We start from the raw sequence: 20,439 nt of genomic DNA, 5'->3' as shown, positions 1-20,439 counted from the left end.
CCACGACAGAGCTGTGCTGAGGCCTGCCGAGGTGTGCCAAGCCGTGACAAGCTCTGCCCCAAACTGGGGTCACGCTCAGCCATGGGAGCCAGCGCCGCCTCCCCCGAGCCCCCGCTCCCCACCCCCGCCACGGTGCCCATGGGGGAAACTGGGGCACGGCGGGGCCCTGCCGCCTTACCGGGCCGAGCAGCCGCTGGGGAAACCGAGGCACAGGGTGGGGACGGCGGTTGACCTCGGCCCCGACACGCGTGTCCAGGAGGAGCTGAGGGCAGAACCGGTTGTGCCGGGCTGGCTCAGCCGCAGCGGGGACGCCGTGGGCCGGATGCTGGGCACGCCGAGCCTGGCACAGCCCTGGGCGGTGGCGATGCAGAGCCACAGCCCACACGGACCAGAGGGGACAGAGGTGGCCCTGCTGTCGTCACCGTGTCCCATCCCTGCTGGCTCCCTCCCAGTTGAATGTCACTGGGGCACGGGAGGGGAAACTGAGGCAGCAGGGACAGGGCTGGCCGGGTCACTGGGTGCTGTCCCAGCCCCGTGCTGGCTCCGGGATGGAGCCAGCTCGGCCCTGCTCGAGGCCATGGAGGGGAACTGCGGTAACCACCTGCCAATCAACGCAATGGCACTAATTAGTGGTTGGCAAGACTCCCATCCTCGTTAATTAGCGATAACAAGGATTTATCTCCAGGCCAGATCCAGCAGAGCGGGGAAGGAGCTGTGCTCCCTGAGCTGGGCAGGAGCCTGGTGCCGCACAGCCCGACGTGCCGGAGCCTGCGCCACCCCTTGGGCCCCAGATGGCCGATGAGCCACAGGCATTAAAAGGCTCGATTTTATTTAAAATATCACTTGGAGAGGGGAAAGGGCAGTGGGGGGACGAAGGGCGGCTGCGTATAAAAATAAGCCAGGGTGGCCGGAGCCGCAGGTGCCCCCAGCCCCTCCGGCCCCGTGCTCCGGCTGCTCCCACAGGAGCCTGATCCCTGGGGCCGCATCCTGGACCCCAGGGCCATGGTGTCCGGCGGGACCCGGTCACCGAGGGGTGCGGCGGCCGCAGTGGGCGGCTTCCCCCAGCAAAACATCACGGTGCAAACACACCCTGAGACCCGTATGAAGACCAAGAGGCAAGACAGTGTCAGGGATGGGGGCGTCCCCCCATCCCACCGCTTCTTGAGCGGCACTTCCCTTCACGGTGGTGTTATTGGAAGAGTTTTTGCATCGAGTGGCAGCAGCTGCGGTGAGCCTGTCACCCGGCCTCTGGGACGCAGCTCTGCTCTGGGCTGGAGCGGCCGGGGCAGCGCGGCAGGTGTCAGCAGGAGCTGGTCTGGAGGCTGGCCTCGTTGAGCAGCGAGGCGATGGAGGAGGGCCCATAGGCGCTGTCGAACTCCTCATCTGAGCTGAGCTGGTCGTCTTGTAGGGAGGAATCAGTGGCTGAACGGGCGGCCTTGCGCCTGAGGAGGGAGAAGAGGGGTCAGCCCTTGCCTGGCACTGGGGCTGGGACACCCCCCCCCCCAGCCTGGAGCCCCCTACCAAGCCTCCTTCTCCAGCGCCTTGATGCGGTTCTGCAGCTGCTCGTTGAGCTCGTGCTGCTCCTCCAGCTCTCGCTGCGCCTTCTTTCGGGCGCCCTCCAGCCGCTCAATCTCCTCCTCTGCCTCGTCCACTTGACGCTTCAGGGCCTTCACCCGCAGGCTCAGCTGTGGGGAGACGGCGCAGCTCCCATGGGATGGGGATGGCCGGTGCGGGGCAGGCGCCCAGGGGTCCCGAGGCCGGTCGGCATCTCTGAGGGCTCCCACCCGCCACCTACCTGGTCCTTCTGGTTGCTGACGTGCTGCCGCTCGTCATCGATCTGGATGGTCAGCTCCTTCACCTTCCTCTCCAGCTTGCGGTTGGAGGACAGCAGGACGCTCTTCTCCCTACGGCGAGGCACGGGGTGGGGGATGGCACCCGGCGAGGGCCAAGGCACCCCCGAGGCGGGGGTCTCTGTGCCCGGTACCTCTCCTCTGCCTGCAGCTTGTCCTGCAGCTCCTCCACCCGCGCCTCCAGCTGCGAGACGTTGCTGCTGGGTTTCTGCAGCCCCTCCGAGCTGGCCAGGCGGTTCTTCAGCTCCTTGTTCTACAGGGAAAGAAGAAACCCCAAAGCCGTCCCAGTCACCCCCGCGGGGCTCCCAGCCCCGGTGGGAAAGGCGCAGAGCCCGGCTTATGTAAATCCCGGCAGTGAGTCAGGGCCCAGAATCCCTTTCCTAAGGAGGAGACCTAACGAGCCAGGTTATGTAACGGCAATTAGCCGCGCTGGCACCAGCCGGGGCACGAGGCGAGAGTGGAGGGAACAACGATGTACTGGGGACCACTGGTCTGCAAGAGCATCAGCTCCGCGATGCCCATCCCCGCTCGACACCCCTGTTTCTGCTCTTAAACACCCTTATTGACCAAAAACCCACAAACCAACCCCAAAAGCACCACAAAACCCCGCCCCGCACAGCGGCATCGCCCAGCTTCGTCAGCCGGCACCGGTAACGATGGCAGCCACTGCTGGGCCAGGCCCCGCGGCATCAGCAGTAGGAGCCCCGTGTTTTTCTTGGCAATGGGAATTCCACACCGGGAACAAGAACAGCTCGAGGAGCTTAGTTCCCACCGATCTGTCTCGTTAAGAGCCAGCTTGGGGTTAGCTAACGAAGGGATCGGTAGGCAAGCTGGCGGGGAGCCGTGAGGAAAGGTAGGATCCAGCAGGAGAGCCACCCTGGGGAGATGCCAGACAGCTCCAGGGATGCTCTGGCCAGTGATGGGGAATGGGGAGGATGGGACGGGCCGTATCCAGAGCAGGGAGGAGGAGGGGGAACTTCACAGCAGGAAAAGCTCCTCGGGAACACAGTCCCTCTCCCAGGGATGCTCTGGAGAGGAGCGGGGCCCCGCTGAGACGCTTTGCCCTGCATCTCTCATGGGACAAGGGGTCTGGCCACCCCCACGGCCACGGGCTAGACCCAGACCCTCGCGGCTCAACCTTACCTGCCTCTCCAGCGAGGCTTTGTCACACTCCAGGTCCTGCCGGCTGGAGCGTTCCTGCAGCAGCTCTGCCCGCAGCTGGTCGATCTGGGGACAAGGACGTGGCACGGGTTGGCTTTGCCACATCCTTTGCCGCTGCATTTGCTTGGTGAGAGGCCAGGGTCATCGCAATTTCTCCCCGTGCCACTGGCGCTGCAGAGCACAGGAAGACTCAACGCACCCAACAGCTGCACGGTGGCTGTCCCGTGGCACACAGCCGGTGTCGGTGACACCAAAAACCCCCGACAAGAGGATTTTGGCTCCTTCCTAAATCAGTTACCACCATTCTGGCGAGCAGCCCAGAGATGAGGGCTGCAGTTTTCCACTGGAGGGTTTAAACTGGTTGGACTGGGACTCAGGGATCCGGGTGTGCTCCCAGCTCTGCCTGGCACCGCAGGGCACAGAATGGGTCTGAGCCACCAATGGAGCAAAACCAGAACCACCCCAGGGGCCTTCTTCAGGTTGACCGAGGCGAAACACACAGCTTTGTGCGTTATTTTCAAGCAAAGGAAATCAGAGTTTATACAAAAAATTGCTTGAACTTTACTGGAGCAGCCCCAAAATCCAGTGGGGCCCCCTCTGAGCCGAACCCAGCTGTGGTTTTGTGTACACCCCAGCTCCGCAGACACATCCAGCATTTATGGGAAAAGTCTCCCCCTGGGATGCGCCGCTTTCCCAGATGGAAAAATAGGAAAACCACCCCTGAGGGGTGGGAATCCCCTTTCCAAGCCCCAGGCTGGATCCCAGCGGGGCAGGAGGGACACAGGCTGTAAGCAGAGGAGCTGCCCCAGATGCCGGGAGGCTCGTCGGGCACCTCCTGCCCGCCCGCAGAGCTCAAACACCGGCTCCGCTTTGAAGGTAATAAGCAGGTGGGTTGAGAGGGAGGGGAGAGCCTCGAGACCGGCGTAATTTACGCCCCAACTTCCTGCACGAACACAAACCTCACCCTGTAATTTCAGGGGATTTCTTTTTTTTTTTTTTTCCTTTCTCCAAGCTTGTATAATTTCCGTTTGTGCCTGAACCAGCTTTCCAGACACCGTCATCTCGGTTGTGTTTAGAGTGACAGAGGGCTCCAGCTTGCTTGCTAATAACTAATTAATGGGGTTTTAACTCCAGTGACCAGTTGTACCCGAGGACCTGAGTTATCCAGCACTATTTTGCCGGAGCCAGGGGTGGCTCTGCCACGGCACCAGCCAGGTTTGGCACCGTCTGCCCTACCTGGTCTCTGCTCCGGTTGACCCTCTCCGTCAGCAGCTCCACTGTGGTTCTCTCCTCGTCCAGCTCCACCTCCAGGCGCTTGGACTTCTCCTGCAAGGGGACGGGAAGGGTCAGCATGGGCAGGGGGACAGGCAGCAGGAGGGGCTCAGGCCAGCGAGCCGGGTGCTGGGGGAAGGGGCTTTGCCCCCACAACGCTCCCAGCCCTGCAAAACCCAACCCAAGCAGCCCGGGAGGCTCCGGCAGGCGGGAGAAGGGAGATGCTCGGATATGAGACCCGGCAGCTTGATGCTGTGCAGCCCCCCGTGCACCCACCACCCCGCTGGGGGAGAGCAACCCGCAAAGCGAGGGCAAGCAGCAAGCCAAGCCGCGGGGCAATGCCGGGACGGAACTGAAACAAAGCCGGCTGCGCTGGCAATTAATAAATATTAATATTAGGAGCAGCACGCCCCCCGCAGCGCTGCCAGGCTGCGTAACTCCCCATGGCTGGGCGAGCTCTGCCCCTTGCTGTTAGCACACAGCACTGCAGGGATGGGGTGAGCGGTTTTGGGGTGCCCGCGCTCCCCACCTCCAGCGCCTTGACGTGCCGCGAGCGATCGTCCTGGGAGCGCTTCTTGGTCTCCATCTCCTGCTCGAGGTTGTGCAGGCGCTGGAGCAGCACCTCCTTATCCAGCAACACGCTCTCCCGCTCCGCCTGGCTGTCCTGCAGCGCTTGCTTCAGCCGAGCGACCTGTGGCACGGAGGGCAACAGTGTCACCATGCGGGACGTGTCCCCGGGCTCCCCATGGAGGGTCGGAGAGGACAGCGTGGGCACCCACAGCCCGCCAGCCCTCACCGCACCTCGTCCTGCAGCCGTCCCATGCTGAACTGCATCTTCTCCACCTCGGCGCCCCGATCCTTGGCTTGTTTTTGGGAGTCCGTGATCTCCTTCCGCGACTTCTCCTTGAACTCCTCCAGCTGCGACTTCAGCATGGTCAGCGAGCTGTGTGACTCCTCTGTCATCTGCTCCAGCTGCGGCAGAGTGGGGACAGCTCAGGAGCTGGGGACCAGCCTCTGCACCCTGTCCCGAGCTGACATGCTCGAGGTGGGAGAAGATACCCGTGGGCACGGAGCCGGCAGGGACAATTCGGCCCTGTGGGCTCAGGAGCATCGTGGAGAGGGGTGCAAGCCCTGCCAGAGCAGCCTGGATGACTCCAGGCTCTGAGCAGGCACCAAGCTCCTGAGGAACTGCCTGGAGAAGGGCAGGGGATGACCTGGCCCTGGGACACCTGGGGATGCTGATCCCTGGGGACAACGTGGTTTTGCAGAGTCTCCCCGGCCATCGGGGAAGGATCAGTCCCAACCGGCTCTGCAGGGAAACCAGATCCATGCCCAGAGTCCTGAATCCCCCCGCCCCAACCCAGCGAGGGCGTCTCAGAGATCCCCATCCTGTGGCACAGAGACCAGGTGTCACGGCACACGATACCCCATGGGACAGGGGACCTGGGGGTGCAAGTGGCCCTGGAGCCACCCATGTGGCCAACCTCTTTGTTCAGCTTCTCCGTGGTGCGGTCGAGCAGGCGCTTCTGCTCCTCCAGCTCGCTCTTTGCGCGCTTGAGCTGCTCCTTCTGCCGCTGCTCGTCCTGGTAGGACACGCTCAGCTCCTGGTGCTCCTGCGTCAGCCGGGCCAGGCTCCGCTGTGCCTCCTCCAAGCGGGTCTCCAGCGACCGCTTGGCCATCAGCAGCTCCTGCTCCCGCTCCATGGCTTCGCCCAGCGACTCCTCCATCTGCCTGCGCTCTGCCTGCAAGCAGGGAGGAATTCGGACTCCTTCCCGTGGCAGGAGAACAGCTCAGGGCAGCTCAGGAATGGCTACAGCCCCAGTACCTCCAGTTTGGTGACCTTCTCCTTGAGCCGTGCCTGGGAGCCCTCCCAGTTCTCGCCCAGGCGCTCGTACTCCTTCAGCTGCATCTCCATCCCAAGGATCTTCCTCCTCAGGTCGTCATTCTGCTCCTGTACCTCCCGCAGGCTGGACTCCACAGTCTTCCTCGCCTGCTCCGATGCTTCCCGCGTGCTCTCCAGGGATGCCTTTGCCTACAATGCAGCCATGGCACGGGGTGGACCCGGGGTCAGCTGCTGAGCCAGGTGGGCTTGGAGGCCAGCTGGGGCTTGCATCCATCGGGAGGAGCCCAGGGTGGTGGATCCAGGGCTGTGGATTTGCCTCATCGCCCCCACAGCTGCAAAACCTGGGGCTCGCGGGAAGGCGTGAGGGCACCCACAGTGGGGAATCAGCTCGTGGCTGGGCAGGGGCAAACCCCTTTGCCTGGTGCTCACCTTGGTGGCCTCGTCCCGCTCCTGCTGGAGCTGCTGCAGGTCCCTGCGGTACCGCTCCAGCTCCCCATCGCGGCTGGACGCCTCCTCCTGCATGGTGCCCCTCAGCGCCGCCAGCTCCCGCTCCCGCTGCCGCAGCTGCTCCTCCTGGCTCTGCTTCTCCGCCACCAGCTCCCGCTGCGTCTCCCGTGCCTGCCGCAGCTCCTGGGATGGAGGAGACAGGGGGTCAGCGACCCTCAGCGCTGGACACGGTCCCTGGTGCTGCGTGTGCCTGCTCCCTGCTCACCCACCTTCCTCAGCGCCTCCAGCTCGCTGGGGTCCACCGCGCTGCTCCGCGCCTGGTCCGCCTCCTCCCGGGCAGCTGCGAAGCGTTCCCGCAGCTCCCGCAGCTCCTCCTCAAACTCCTCCCGCTCCAGCTTCACCTGCAGCAGCCTGGAGAGAGGCAGGATGAGGCCACCCAAAGCCATCCCCGTGTCTTCGTGTCCCACAGCCCCGTTCCCAGGTCCCAATGTGCCTGGGAGAGCGGCACCCGGCTCGGCCATCGCCTTCTTCCCCACGTGCCCAGGGTAGGAGGAGGAGAACCAGCCCCATCCCAGCTCCCGACACGTTTTAATGGGGTTTGAAGTAAAGATGCTGGATGGTTGCGAGCGGCTGGGCCTCCCTGAAAGCTGCTCGTGGCTCTGGCTCAGGCACAGCCCTGGCACTTACTCCTGCTTGGTGTTGCGGAGCTCGTCCTTGTTCTTCTGGAACATGTCCCGCCAGTGTCCCGTCTCCTCTGTGCTCTCCTCCAGCTCCCGCTGCAGGTTCCTCACCACAGCATTGATCTTCTGCCTCTCTGACTCCAGGCTGGCCTGATCCTGGATGGAAGCGTTGAGCGCTCACCCACAGAGTGGCATCCTCACGGGATGCTCCAACGGTGCTGAGGTCCTGTCCTGGTTAATGCTGCCCCCGAACCAGCCCAGGAACCCCTGCAGGGACCTGGGGAGCTCCCACATCTCCGCACGTTGGCTCCACCCACCCCCAGCACCTCCACCCTGGAGGGTCCGTTGATGGAGTGAGAGCTGGGTGCCCCAGTGGGGTCAGTTTGGGGCAGGACACAAACCCCATTTCCAGCTCAGGACTATTTAAGGGGGAATTCAAGGACACCAACTCCAAGACGAGACCCTCCCCAGCCACAGCCAGCAAGTGCCGTCCCCCGGCTCGCCCCAGCAGCCCTCCTCATGGCCGGACCTGTGAGATGTCCTCCATGCTGCGCCGCAGCTGGTCCATGTCGCTTTGGTACTGCTGCCGGACGCGGTCGAGCTCCTTGTCGTGGCTGGCCACCTCCTCCTTGAGGGCTCCCTTCAGCGCCGTCAGCTCCCGCTCCCGCAGCCGCAGCTGCTCCTCCTGCCGCTGCTTGGAGCTCAGGGCCTCCTCCAGCTCCTCCCTGGTCTCCAGCAACTCCTGGGCGAGCGGGATAGCCGGGCTCGGTGGCAGCCGAGCGGCACGGAGGGAATGCTCAGCCCTGGCGCAACCAGCGCCGTACCTTGTACAGGGCATCGCCGTCCGGGGACGTGCCGGAGCCCTGGCGCAGGTGGTTGAGCTCTTGGTGCAGCACCAACAGCTGCTCCCCGCAGTCGCCCAGCCGGGTCTCCGCCTGCTCCTTGGCCGATTTCAGCTCGCTCAGCCTGGGGGGCAGCACAGGGCCCCTGGCAGCCGGGCAGGGACCAGCCCTCCCCCCAAGACCCCAGCCACACCTGCGCCCCGAAGGGCTGGGGCTGCAGCACCCACCTACGAGCATCCACACTGGCGAGCGGCTCATCCCGGCACAGCAAAGGGGATGGGGACAGCGGGGGTGGCAGCCACTCACCCTGCTCTCCCCCAGCCCTCTCTGCATCCCCAAACGCCTCGGCTACCCTCCCCCCACCCATCCATCTGCATCCCCACATGCGGCACAGACAAATGGCCCCAGTCCTGGCGCGCTCGGCAGCGTGGCTGCAGACTCCGCTGGTGGCTCTTACTCTTGCAAACTTCTCTGCAGCTCCTGGGTTTTCTTGTCCAGGGCCTCACGCAGGCGCTGGCTCTCCCCTTCGGCCTCCCGCAGCCGGGCCTCCAGCGCCCGAGCAGAGCTGCTCCTCGCCGGCTCCCTGGGCAGCTCCAGCTTCTGGCGCAGCTGTGGGAGAGGGGACACCGGGGTGGGGGGCACATCAGTTATGTCCCCTCCTGGGGGCAGATCAGCCAGCGACTGCAGCGATGCTCCCGGTCCCCCCGCCCAGCATCCCCCAGCTCTGGTGGGGACAGGAAGGATGCTGCAGCCCCCCATCCCTGAGGCACCCCACCGGGCTGCAAAGCAGCCAGGAGAAGGTTTGGTCTCACCTGGGCACCCGAGCCCAAGGGAAGGGGGCTCAGAGCAGGGACCCACTGCGCCTCCCCCCCCCGCGGGGATGCACATTGCCACCCCGTGTCCCCCAGCCTCCCGCTCGGCTTCACCTTGGTCTCCTCGTCCAGCTTCTCCTGCAGCTCCTCCACCTTCTTGGCCAGCTCACGGTGCTGGGGCTGGGAACACGCCGCGTCCTTGGTGGGTGCCTGGAGAGACCCCCCAGGCTCACCCATGGGTTCGGGGTGCTGCAACCCCCCAGGGCCTCAGCCGGGTCCCCAGCCACTGCCTGCCAGCTGCACACCGCTGGGGTCCTGCCCTTGGCACACTGGGACACGGTACTGGGAGGGCAGGAGCTGCCGGGGGCGTTTGGGGACCGGTGTCTCCCCCCACCCCGCAAGCAGGGAGTGGCACCGGGATAGCTTTAACTCACCGCCAGCTCCTGCATCCTCTCCAGCAGCCGGGCAGTTTTCCTCTTCAGGGAGATTTCGCTCTCGCTGCTCCTGTGGGTGTCAGAGCAGAGGGAAGCACTCAGGGATGGGGGTGCGCAGCCGAGCCGGGGGGCTTTGCTGCTCACTCCCCCAAAATCCTGAGCTCCTGCTGGCTACGGGGGCATCCCGCTCCCCAACCACCCTACAGCCCCCTGGCCACAGCTACCAGGGCTTTGGAAAAGGGGCAGGGAGTGATGGGAATGCTCGGGGGGGGGGCTTTGGGGGGCTCACCCCTCCTTCAGGATGCTGTAGATGACCTCCTTGGGGTGCTCGCTGCTGCCAGGCTGGGTGACCTCCCGCTGGTCCCGCAGCAGGTCCGGGGTGGATTTGAGCTGCCGTGAGGGATAAAAAAGCTCAGTTCCAGCAAGGACATGCGTCCCACCCCCCCACCCCCTGGGTCCTGCTGCTCGGGTGAACACCGATGCTCGCCTTTGTGCCCGTGTGGGTGCCCCACTCTAAGGGGCTTGTGACCCCTGTGATCCCAGCAGGATGTGGCCCCTTGGTACCTGTAGCTCCGCACGGGCTTTGCTCTGCAGCCGCTCGGCCATGGGCTCCTCCACGCCCCGGCTTGGCCGTGGGCTCCTCGCCCCCCTGTCCTCCATCCCCCCGGCTCTGCTCAGGCGGCCCAGGCTGCTGGTGGGCACTGGGGGCTGGGGGCGAAGGCTGCCAGCCTGGCGCTGGGCACCACTCAGCTCCCCAGCATCCGGCACGTCGCGGTGGGAGATGCGGCCGTCCAGGCTCTGCGAGCGTTTCCTCTCCTCCGAGGGGATCCGGCCCCTCCTGGCCGCCCGCCCTCGCGGCTGCACCTTCCCGTCAAATTTGCTGATGAGGGAATCCACCGAGGAGAGGGGTTTGGTGTCTACGTCGCTGCCGCCGGCGGCTGCTGCAGCCTCCGTGTCCGAGGAGGCGTCCTTGCCCACGGCCCTGGAGCCAGCGGCCTTGCTCCGCTCTGGCGCGATGTTCATCATGCTGCTGCTTCTGCTGCCGGCCAGGGCCTGGGGCTGCCGGCTGCCACCGGCCCATGGAGCACCGGTGGCAAAGGGCTGGTCCATGGTGGCACTGAGCAGATCCCCGTGGGACTGCGACCTCCGCAGCTCCTCCCGGAGCAGCCGCTTGCCCGGCGGAGCCTTGGGGGCCGTCGAGGCGCTGCTCACCTCCTCATCCGACGTGCTGCAGGACGAGCCGCGCTGGGGCGGCCGCCCAGCGTAGGGGTTCTCCGGCAGGTCCGAGTCAGAACTGAGGGAGCCGGAGAGCCAGGGGCCGGCGGGGGGGTTGGGGTAGGAGCCCTGGCTCTTGATCTGCACCCCGAAGGAGTCGCCGCCCTTCTCGCCACTGTTGAGGACCACGAAGGGCTGCCCCGCGATGCCCTGCACCCGCACGGCCACCCCGTAGGAGCCGGGCTTGCTGCGTGTCTTGGGGGGTCTCCGGGGCTCCTGCAGGTCATTGATGAAGCGGATCTGGACACCGTAGTCCACGGGGCTCTGCTTCTCTTCCATCGCCGCACTCGCCGGCCACTCCATCCCAGGGCTCAGCACGCGGTCCTGGGGAGGGGGGAGGGCACAGAGTCACCCGCAGACCAGAGGCAGCGCTCGGCGAGGGTCTGGCGGCACCTGCCCACCCCACGAGGATGGGTGCCAGAGGACAGCCGGTGCCAGCGCTGCAGCGTCCCCAGGAAGGATGGGGACAAGGCTCGCTGTGCCCGCACCGGCATCACCCGGCTGCTCCCGGGGGGATGCTGGGGAGGGCAGGGAGAGCGACCCCCCCCCCCCCACTCCACACCCGGCATCGGCAGCCGGACCCTCACCGCGCGTTGTGCCGCTGGCCCCTGGCAGCCAGACCCCGGGTATGCGGAGGGGAGGCGGCGATCCCAGAGATCCGGAGATCGCAGAGATCCCAGCCGGGCTCCGCAGCCGGGCGCTGCTCCCGCTGCCTGCCAGGCGCCTGCGGAACGCCGCAGCCTCGCTGCAGCCGGAGCTCGGGCGCCCCTCAGCATCACCCCCAGCGCGGCCGGGGCAGCCGCCCGCGTCCCGTGGGGAGGGACAGAGATGAGCAGTGACATATTGGGAACAGCGTGATGTGACCCTCCCCCTCGGCCCCGGCGGCACCCACGGTGATACCGGCTGGCGGGAGACCGGAGGACGCGGGGGGGGGGGGGGAGGAGCTCACCTACGGCATCTGGGGGGGGGGGGTTAAGTGATGGAAAAGCCCCAGATCAGCCGCCTCGCCCCACGGCACCGTGCTCACCCCGACTCCGAGCACCCACAGCGGCTCCTTTCCCCGGATTAAGCGGGATGCCAGGAGCGATGCGAGGTGCCGAGCGCTCAGCTTGCACCCGCACCCCTGGTGAGTGTCCCAGGGGCACCCCAGGATGCAAGGGGACCCCAAACTGGGTGGGGGGGTGTGCTTAAACACATACCGTGCATGGAGAAAAACAAAATTGCCAACCCAGACCCCCACGCTTTCAGCTTAGGTCTTTGCCCCCAGAGCTGCCGCAGCCCAGAGCGGAGGCAGGGATGGACCGCGGGGTGCTGAGCTCAGCTGGATGCTGCCACAGCCTCGCGCCAACGCCGAGCCCACCTCCCCTCCCGCACCCGCTGTGCGGAGCAGCTGGGGCCGGAGCCCCGCTGCGTGGGACCTGGTGTTCTGCGGGGAGACAGAAGGTGCCGGCGGTGGCGGGGCCGGAGGAGCCGCGTGGGCCGGAGGCGGCAGCAGGTGCTGTGCCGACCCCGCTGGGCAGTGCCAGGACGGACGAGCCGTTCGCTTCCCCCGGCCGTGCCAGCTCCCTGCCACCACCGTCTGCTCCCATCCCCTGGCCAAACTCGGCAGGGGCAGCTCCTGCGCCTCCTCCATTTTGCTGGAGTCACCACGAGCCCTTGGGGTCTCCTGCAGCCCCCCGGCCCCAGCAGCCAGGGCAGCAGCCTGCAAAGCACCGGCTGCTTATTCCAGAGGCGACGGAACCCAGGAGCCAGCAGAAGGGATGGGAGAAGAGCCCCCCCATGAGCTCGTTATCCCTGCATGGTGTCCAGCTAACGAGATCAGCAACAAACACCAGCCTATGCGACAACACCCTGAGCCCAGCGCCCGCAGCCAGAGCCCCTGCAGTGAATCCCACCGGTCCTCCGAGCCATCGGGATGGGGGGGTCTGGGGGGAGCAGGACAGCCACCAACCTCCCGCGGGGAACCGTGGAGAGGGAACCGGCTGCAGGAATGAGACTTGGGGTTTCCCGCAGCTGCCAGTGTCCAAAGTGCGGCTGGTGAGGAGGAAGCTCAGCCCCCGGAGCCCCCGGGCTGGGCACCATGAGGCCTGAGCACAGCACCCGCCTTGGGAAGACCTTCGGATGGGCGGCGAGGGGTGGCACGGCATCCTCGCGCGGCACTGGGGCTCGGCAAGCAAAGCGCCGGCTGTGCCAGCACTGCCGCTGGCCAAGGACGTGGCTCTGCCCCCCTGCCCTGCCCTGGCACAGGCGGGAGGCAGGTGGCCGGTGACCGCAGGGGTCTGCCTGGCTGAGGGTCTGCACCGGCCCCAGGTGCCTGGCTTCGCTCCCGGCGTTGGGGGGCTCTGGCAGCAGCGGGAGCAGGTGAGCCAGGCCGGTAATCTGCCAGGAATGCCTCCCTCCTCCTGGCCCGGCTCCAGCTCGCAGATAAAGGGCTGGAGCCAGATCACATTCCTCTGTGGAAACAGCCCCGGGAGGGGATTTCACTGGAAACCACAGGGAAGGAGCCTGGAAGCCAGAGGGGGGGTCGCAGAGTTGGGGATAAACCAGGCGGGTTATTGTCACCTGCTCCAACACCCCAACCCTGCCCCGGGTCGGGCTGGTGGCGGTGGCACCGGGCAGGGGGTCCTGCAGCCGGGCAGGGGCGGGCAGCGATGGGGCAGGACAGGACCCTCACCACAGTCACGCAGCTCCAGCATCACGCTGCCGGCCGGCAGTGCCGGGGTGGCGAGCAGCCAGCTCCGCTCGCCCGGCTCAGCGGCACAATAAGCCCTTTGTGCCGACGACGTTAACCCAGAAAGTTGTTTTGCAATTCGCAGGCGGTGCTGGAAAAGGCTCCTACACTGAGCGGGGCTCTGCGCTCCCTGCCAGCGCCAAAACCAGCCAGGTAGGGAAGGCAACGGCAGCCGGCTCAGGCTGTTCCTCCTCCATCAAGGTCAGCCAGGTAACTCGACCACACGCCGAGGAGCCGGCCCCGTTCCCATTGCCACCAGCACCCATCTCCGAGCCACCTTGCTCCGAACCGGGCAGCTCATGCGGTGGCTGCAGCACCCGAGTGTGGGGAGCAAACCCCGCTGGATTATCCCACGGCACCTCGACCCAGACCGACATGGCAGGGAAAGGGCCAGCAGGGACGCACAAAGCCCGTGTTTCTCCCCAGTCACCTGTTTTTTGGCTCCCAGCAAGGTTCAGGCTGTTCCCACCAAGGGTTCCCCTCCACCCCATCGGCCGCGCCGCTCGCTCGGGTGCGTTCGCACGCGGTTGCTCGGGGCCAAAGTCCGGGGATGGTTTCGGGTGCGGGCAGCACACGCCGTGCCTGTGCCCTGCCCGTCACCAGGCCAGCCCGCGCCGACACCGCCAGGGACCGGCTATTCCTGCTCTCCTGCAAACTCCGGAGCCCGAAACCTCGATAAGTCCTCAGCCGAGCACACGAGCCGCCAGGCGGGTCAGAGGAACCGAAACCAGGGCACCTGTGTCACGCAACAGGGACGGGCTCGCCAGGGTGCCACGACGGCAGCAGGGTGACGGCAGCAGGGCGATGGCAGCAGGGCGCAGCGGCTGCCAGGGGACACCACGGCGGGGGGGTAACGGTGGCCCCTGGGGCTCCCACGGGAGCTGATAAGAACCAAATTCCTTCCCATCCGCCCTCGGGTTAATCATCAACCCGATGCTGAAAATCCCGTTCCCTGCCCGCTCCCAAGGCCAGGTTTCGGGAACCGAAAGCCCCGTCCCCTCCTGTGGGACCCCAACACCACAGGGTCAGAGCCACAACCATCGCCGTGCCGAGGGCCACCTCCTCCGCAGCGCCCCAGGACCACCGGCGCGGCACTGGCCGCACTGTGACGTGTTTACCATGGCACCCATCAGATCAGTTTACTGGTTTCCAAGCAAGTCGTGCCTTCAAAACCGGAATTATTTTGATCCCCACACTCACGGGGATAAATATTTCCCCGGGGGACACCGGCACGGAGCAGGGAAGAGCCGCGGGGACATAATGTGGCTCTGCATGAGGCAGCGGCTCCCCGGTGCTGCAGGGTTTGGGGGCTCCAGCTCCACCCCAAAGTAGGGACCCCCGTGTGTCCCCCTGCCACCGTCCTGCTGCCATGGCCAGGACCGGCTCGGCAACCCCCCAACTCTCCATCCCCGGGCAGCGCCTGGAGGCAACACTGCAGCCCCCACCCCAAAAAAGAAGACGCCGAGGGGGAAATGCTGCCGCGGCCGCACGCAGCGGGGGGCTCCGCCGCAAACCTCATCCCCGCCGGACAGAGACGCACGGCCAGGGCTCCAAACCAGCTGGACTGGTTGGGGTGGCGGGAGAGGCCAGGCAGCCCCCAGCCCGCCGCCAGCGCCCCTGGACCATGGCAGGCAGAGGACGGGACCAGCACAGTGGGGACCTTGAGGTGCACGCCGGTCATAAGTCGGGTGGCAGCGGGGGCGACACCCAAGCCCCACATTTTTCTTTCTTATTTAAAGAGGCTGCTAAAAACGAAGCCCCGGGTGCCCGGTGAAGCCTGAGGGTCTCCCGCCCCACAGTGACATTCCCGGTGGCCCCAGGGCTGCTCCCCTGGCCCGGGCTGCCGCTTGCCCTCCCGGCTGGCGCCTCCGTGCTATCCAGGCAGCATTGCCCAGCACCCCTATAGCGGGCCCTATGGAGGGATGCTATAGGGTCCCTGTATGGGAGCTCTCCTCAAAGGACAGGGCACCTGCAGACACAACTTCCATAGGGAAAAGCCGAGCCCTTATGGAAGGGGCAGTGCCCACAGCAGACAGGTAAAGGCACTTCTATAGGGGCCATAGGGGACAGCAGATCCCTGATGGAGGAGAGCTGGCACGACAGGGACAATCCAGGTCCTTCACTGGGGGAGCAGCCTGAGGGCTCCCTATAGGATCTGCTATAGGGCAGGTCACACCCTGGGGCAAGAACCCCTGCGGAGACTGCTATAGGGCAGAGCACATGCCAAGGACAAGGGACCCCACAGCATCTTCTATAGGGCAAGGTTCCCCCCCAGAGAAAAGCCCCTACAGGCCCAGCCCCTATAGGTTCTGCCATAGGGTAGAGCATAGCCTAGGAAGCAGAGACCCTACAGCCCCAATTCCTATAGGCACTGCCGTAGGGCAGGGCACAGCCCAGGAAAGACAACACCTACAGTCCCAGCACCTATGGGCTTTGCCATGGGGCAGGGCACACAGAAGAGATAACAGCCCCTATGGCACTAGCCCCTATAGGCTCTGCCACAGGGCAGGGCACAGCCCAGGAAGGGCAACACCGACAGACCCTTCCCCTAAAGGCGCTGCCATAGGGCAGGGCACCCTCCCTGGACAGCCACCCCTATGTGCCGGCCCCTATAGGCGCTGCCATAGGGGACCCCGCCACAGCCGCCCCTATAGGCGCTGCCATAGGGGACCCCGCCACAGCCGCCACTCACCGCCCGCCGCCGGCGCCGCCGCTCGCCGCTGCCACCGCAACCTGTTACCTTGGCCCAGGCCCCGCCCCCGGGACCGCCCATTGGACCGCGCCAGGCCAGGCCACGCCCCAAGGCGAGACCAGAGCCGCTACGCCCCACCCCCGGCCACGCCCGCCGGCGCTGGCCGGCCCCGGGAGGGCACTCACGTGACGCGCGCAGTGCCGGAAGCGGGTTGCCGCCATCTTGGGGAGGGAGCTGCGGCCAGGGCGGCGGCCCCTGCGTGAACAGCCTCGCCCGCCCCTGCCCGCCCGCCCGCGCCCTCGAGGGGCCCATGCGGCCCCCTGTCTTGCGGGGACAGCGCGGGGACCAGCGGCGGAACGAGCCCTCGGCCCCAAGGGGCGAGTTTCGCCACACCCAAGATGGCGCCTGCGCCCAACCCTCCCAGCGGGCCCTGGCCGCACCCAAGATGGCGGCGCCCCGCCTCGCCTGGGCCTACGGCGGCCGGGAGGGGCCGCGCCCCCGAAGCGCCTGCGCAGCGCGGGCCGCACCGTGACTAAGATGGAGGTCGGGGGAGCGCGGGCGCCGCCGCCGTTCTGGGCCGGGGGCCCGGCCCCGGGGCAGACGTACATTCCCGGCGCGCCCGGCTCCGCCGCCGGCCGGACGCTGTGAGTGTGTGGGGCCGGCGGGGGGCGAGGGGGCTGGGGGCGCTGGGGTGGCCTCCGAGGGGCTGGGCTGTGGGTCTGGGGAGCCGGGGAGGAGCAGAGGTGGGAGCAGGGGGAGCGCTGGGGCGGGGAATTTGGGGCTGGGGGAGGCCCGGGGGGGGCGAGGGCTGAGGGCCTGGGGGAGGCCGCGGCCGCGCTGACCTTTGGGCCTGCAGGAGCCCCATGGTGACGGGCACCTCGGTGCTGGGAGTGAAGTTCGACGGGGGCGTGATCATCGCCGCGGACATGATGGGCTCCTACGGCTCCCTGGCCCGCTTCCGCAGCATCTCCAGGCTCCTCAAGGTGAATGACACCACCATGCTGGGTGCGTCCGGTGACTACGCCGATTTCCAGTACCTCAAGCAGATCATCGACCAGATGGTGTAAGTGCTCTCACCCCGGCCGGCTGCGGCTCCTGCGGCCCTGCTCGGGCCGGGCCAGCCCCCACCCTGCTGTGGCTGGCGCCGTGCTGCCCTTTCCCCAGTCCTTAAAGGGCTGAAACATAATTAAATGCGTTTACTGAGCAGGGACAGGACTGGGCTGAAATCCCCTTTGTCCGCTGGCAATCCCTTTGGTACAAGTGTCTTTTCCAAATCCTCCGCTGAGCGCTGTGGAGAGCAGTTTCAGTTGCTCTTTGTGGCCTTTGGCTGTTTCGCCTCTTGTAGGGAAGGTCTTGCTTGGACACAGCCCGCGGGGAGCTCGCGGGAGGGTGCTCTGTGTGGTGCAGCAGGGGATGCTGCTGTCCTTTCTGGGTGGTTTCTGGCTTTTCTTAGTTGGATGAAATTTCTACCCAAATTAGAATCGATGAGGAGCTGTTGGGAGATGGCCACAGTTACAGCCCGAAAGCCATTCATTCGTGGCTGACGAGGGTCATGTACAACCGGAGGTCCAAGATAAATCCGCTCTGGAACACCGTCATCATCGGAGGGTACTACAATGGCGAGAGGTGAGCAAGGACGAGCGGCGTGGAGCAGGTGGTGGTTATAGTGTGTCCTTCCCCAGGGCTGCCTCTCATGGCATGGGGTTTGGGAGGTTCTCTGGCTACGTGTAGCCGCTCAGAAGTCAGGTTGCTCTCCGGCACAGCCAGCACACTCACAGATCTGTCCCTTCAGCTTCCTAGGTTACGTGGACATGCTTGGCGTGGCCTATGAAGCCCCTACGCTTGCTACAGGTTACGGAGCGTACCTTGCTCAGGTAGAGTACGCTCTTGCTCTGCTCAGCTGCTAAAGCAGCCTCAGTGCTGGGTGACTGAGCTGTCAGGCTTGTGGGTTTGTTTTGGTTTGTTTTTTTTTTTTTTCCCCCTAGCCCCTGATGAGAGAAGTCTTAGAGAAGAAATCCAGCCTGACGAAGGAGGAGGCCCGTGACTTGATTGAGCGTTGCATGAAAATCTTGTATTACAGAGATGCCCGATCATTCAACAGAGTAAGTGCCCAGCTGTGCCCTGCCACGCCTGTGCGCGCTGCGGGCTGCTGGTCCAGTCTTCACCCAGGGTCGCCTCTGGTCACAGGGAACCTTGCAGTAACTCCTGAGTTGGCAGAGGGGGTGTAGTAAGAGATCGTGTTAGCGAAGCTGTCCTCCAGAGCCAGCCTCCCCTGGTGCCCTGCGCCTCAGAAGAGCACTCTGAGTCTGAGCAAAGCTCATCTCTGGTGTTTTCTGAGATCTGATGATGCTTCTCCCGTCTCCGCAGCTGTAGCATCCAGAGGCTGCAACCTTTTAGCTTTGGGAGCCTTTCTGTCTACTGTCAACTACCTCTGCTTGTCCACCGAGGAAAATGTTACTGAATGCAAAGCCACGTTAAAACAAACCCGTTTAAAGGACGGCTGTAATTACTGACTTACTGATTAGAGCTTTCACAGGGCCCATCCTAAACTCAGGTCTGGAATTTGGGCTTTATTGAGAACTTTCAATGTTTTTTTGTCCTCAGTACGAAGTAGCTATTGCAACAGAGAAAGGCGTGGAGGTGGAAGGACCATTGACCCTGGAAGCCAACTGGGACATTGCACACCTTGTCAGGTAATGCTCGCTGGGTTACCCACGCTTTGAGCTCTTGGCCTGCGAGCTGGCAGTCTGGCAGATCCTGAAGGCACAAAATAAAGTGGTTAATGAGAGCTGGGTGATGTGCAGCCGTTGCAGGAGAATGTCCCTGCCACGTGCCTCAGTAGTCTCCTTGATCCCTGCTGCTCCCAGATTCCTCACGCTCTGGGAGGCAGCTTCGGGCTCCACTGTCTGCCTGGCCGCTCTCCCTTTTACGGCCGAGCCCTGAAGGCATCGGTGTGAGTTCTTCGGGCATGGGAGAGTTTTTTGTGGGTGTAGAGCCTGCTTTGCTGCCTTTGTGCTTCCTCAGGACAAGCATCACTGACAGGCAGCACCTGATAAAAGTGAAAACGGTGATTTTTGTTAGTGCAGATGTTGAGCGCACCCAGGTTTTGTGTAGTATCCTGACCTATGTAAATATCTCCTTTGCAGTGGCTTTGAGTGATCTCCGAAGGGCTGCTCCAGGATGGTGTGTCCACGTTATCACCCTTTATACATGCTGTAAATCTGTTACTCCTTTTGAAGTCCTGATCTGACTTGTTTTGGAAACAAAATAAACCTGTTAAGACAAGCCTGTGTGTTTGTACTATGGGTGGGATGGAGTTTGTGGGATGCCCCAAAAATACTGATTTCAGGAAGTCTAGTCCTAGTTTCAGGTAGTGAAGGTTACTAACAGCTGCAAGGCTTTAGTTTTGCTGGAGAAGAGCAGCAAAAAAAAAAAAAAGGCAAAAAAAAAAAAGCTTTTGTTGTTTTCTTGCCTGGGGTTCTGGTAGGTACCGTACTCTGTTAGATGTGTAAATGCACCGGCCTCGGCAGTCCCTTTACCGGATCGATCGGGTGTGTGTCAGCTGGGTCACGGTGCTCCCCGCCGCCAGGATGGGGACAGTGCTCGCTTTCCCCCGCGTCTCCAGCGAAGGTTTTGGTTGCAGGTTGGCACGTTTTGTGCAAGTTGCTTCACGATTTGCCCTAGTTAAAAGAACAACCTGCCGGCCGTAACGGGAAGCACGCTGTAATCCTTTGGGTGTTCCAGCAATCTGGGCTACCGTGTGGCACGTGCCGTGTCTACCTTGTGGGTGCTTGTGGTCCAGGCAACTCGGAGTTCTGATCTGGGTGGGTAAAAAGCCTCGGTCACCCTTTAAAAGCCACCTGTGGACAGAAGGAAAACGCATCTTTAAAGTTGTTTTCTGTTTAAAAAAAAAGAAATGAAGTATTTGCAAACAGCATGCGGCTGAGCAGAAGAGTTGGATGGGTTCCTCCTGCTTTGGCTGAGCAAGCGCTGGCGCTCCTGGGGAACGCGAGGACCGTGGTGCCTTCGGCTGTTGGACGGGAGTGCGGGTGAGCGCAGACAGTGCTGCAGCAGCTCTGCCAGGCAGTGCGATGGGCTGGACAAGAAGGTGAAGCCAGGAGGGGAAGGCAGCGTTCCCAGACGGAGGTGCCAAGCTTGCCTACCTGCTGGCTCCTTGCTGCTCTCCTGTACCGCCTCCTCCAGCTGCCGAGCGGCCGGGCTCCAGCGCACGCAACCACATCGTCTCTAACGGTGCCGCACGCCACATCCTCACAAACATCCACGTTCTGCGCTCAGTGCCTGTCCAACGCACCAGCTGAAAGCACAGAGGGCAAAGATGAAAGGGGCGGTGGGTTTTAGTTGCTTCAGCGTTTTCTCTGGTAACAGATCAGAACAAGCCA

The 20,439-nt window shown here is 64.3% G+C and overlaps 2 protein-coding genes across 4 annotated transcripts; one reads left to right on the top strand and one right to left on the bottom strand.

The window, feature by feature from the left end:
- Positions 1–812: 812 nt before the first annotated feature.
- Positions 813–16,113, bottom strand: CGN (cingulin). Of its 3 annotated transcripts, none has more exons than XM_055792262.1 (21): positions 16,040–16,113; positions 9,906–10,940; positions 9,631–9,731; positions 9,342–9,411; positions 9,022–9,117; positions 8,553–8,704; positions 8,078–8,219; positions 7,783–7,995; positions 7,261–7,409; positions 6,843–6,984; positions 6,556–6,756; positions 6,109–6,315; positions 5,768–6,025; positions 5,085–5,255; positions 4,813–4,974; positions 4,248–4,337; positions 2,994–3,077; positions 1,985–2,103; positions 1,796–1,904; positions 1,522–1,685; positions 813–1,442 (listed from the first exon to the last, which is right to left on the bottom strand). In XM_055792262.1, exons 2-21 carry the CDS (start codon positions 10,917–10,919, stop codon positions 1,301–1,303), a joined length of 3,786 nt encoding a protein of 1,261 aa, XP_055648237.1. In that variant the 5' UTR covers positions 10,920–10,940; positions 16,040–16,113; the 3' UTR covers positions 813–1,300. The 3 variants fall into 3 exon arrangements, with proteins under 3 accessions (XP_055648237.1, XP_055648236.1, XP_055648235.1); XM_055792261.1 differs by lacking the exon at positions 16,040–16,113 and adding an exon at positions 13,778–14,198; XM_055792260.1 differs by lacking the exon at positions 16,040–16,113 and adding an exon at positions 11,204–11,473.
- Positions 16,114–16,544: 431 nt separating this feature from the next.
- Positions 16,545–19,324, top strand: PSMB4 (proteasome 20S subunit beta 4). The gene is made up of 7 exons (XM_055792426.1): positions 16,545–16,683; positions 16,896–17,102; positions 17,519–17,665; positions 17,832–17,913; positions 18,025–18,141; positions 18,644–18,732; positions 19,186–19,324. Exons 1-7 carry the CDS (start codon positions 16,577–16,579, stop codon positions 19,196–19,198), a joined length of 762 nt encoding a protein of 253 aa, XP_055648401.1. The 5' UTR covers positions 16,545–16,576; the 3' UTR covers positions 19,199–19,324.
- The last annotated feature ends 1,115 nt before the right edge of the window (positions 19,325–20,439 follow it).

This window comes from Falco peregrinus, chromosome 19 (genome assembly GCF_023634155.1).
Source record: "Falco peregrinus isolate bFalPer1 chromosome 19, bFalPer1.pri, whole genome shotgun sequence".
Classification (NCBI taxonomy): domain Eukaryota; kingdom Metazoa; phylum Chordata; class Aves; order Falconiformes; family Falconidae; genus Falco; species Falco peregrinus.
Note: the sequence above shows the minus strand (reverse complement) of the source record. Positions and strands in the feature narration are given on the sequence as shown.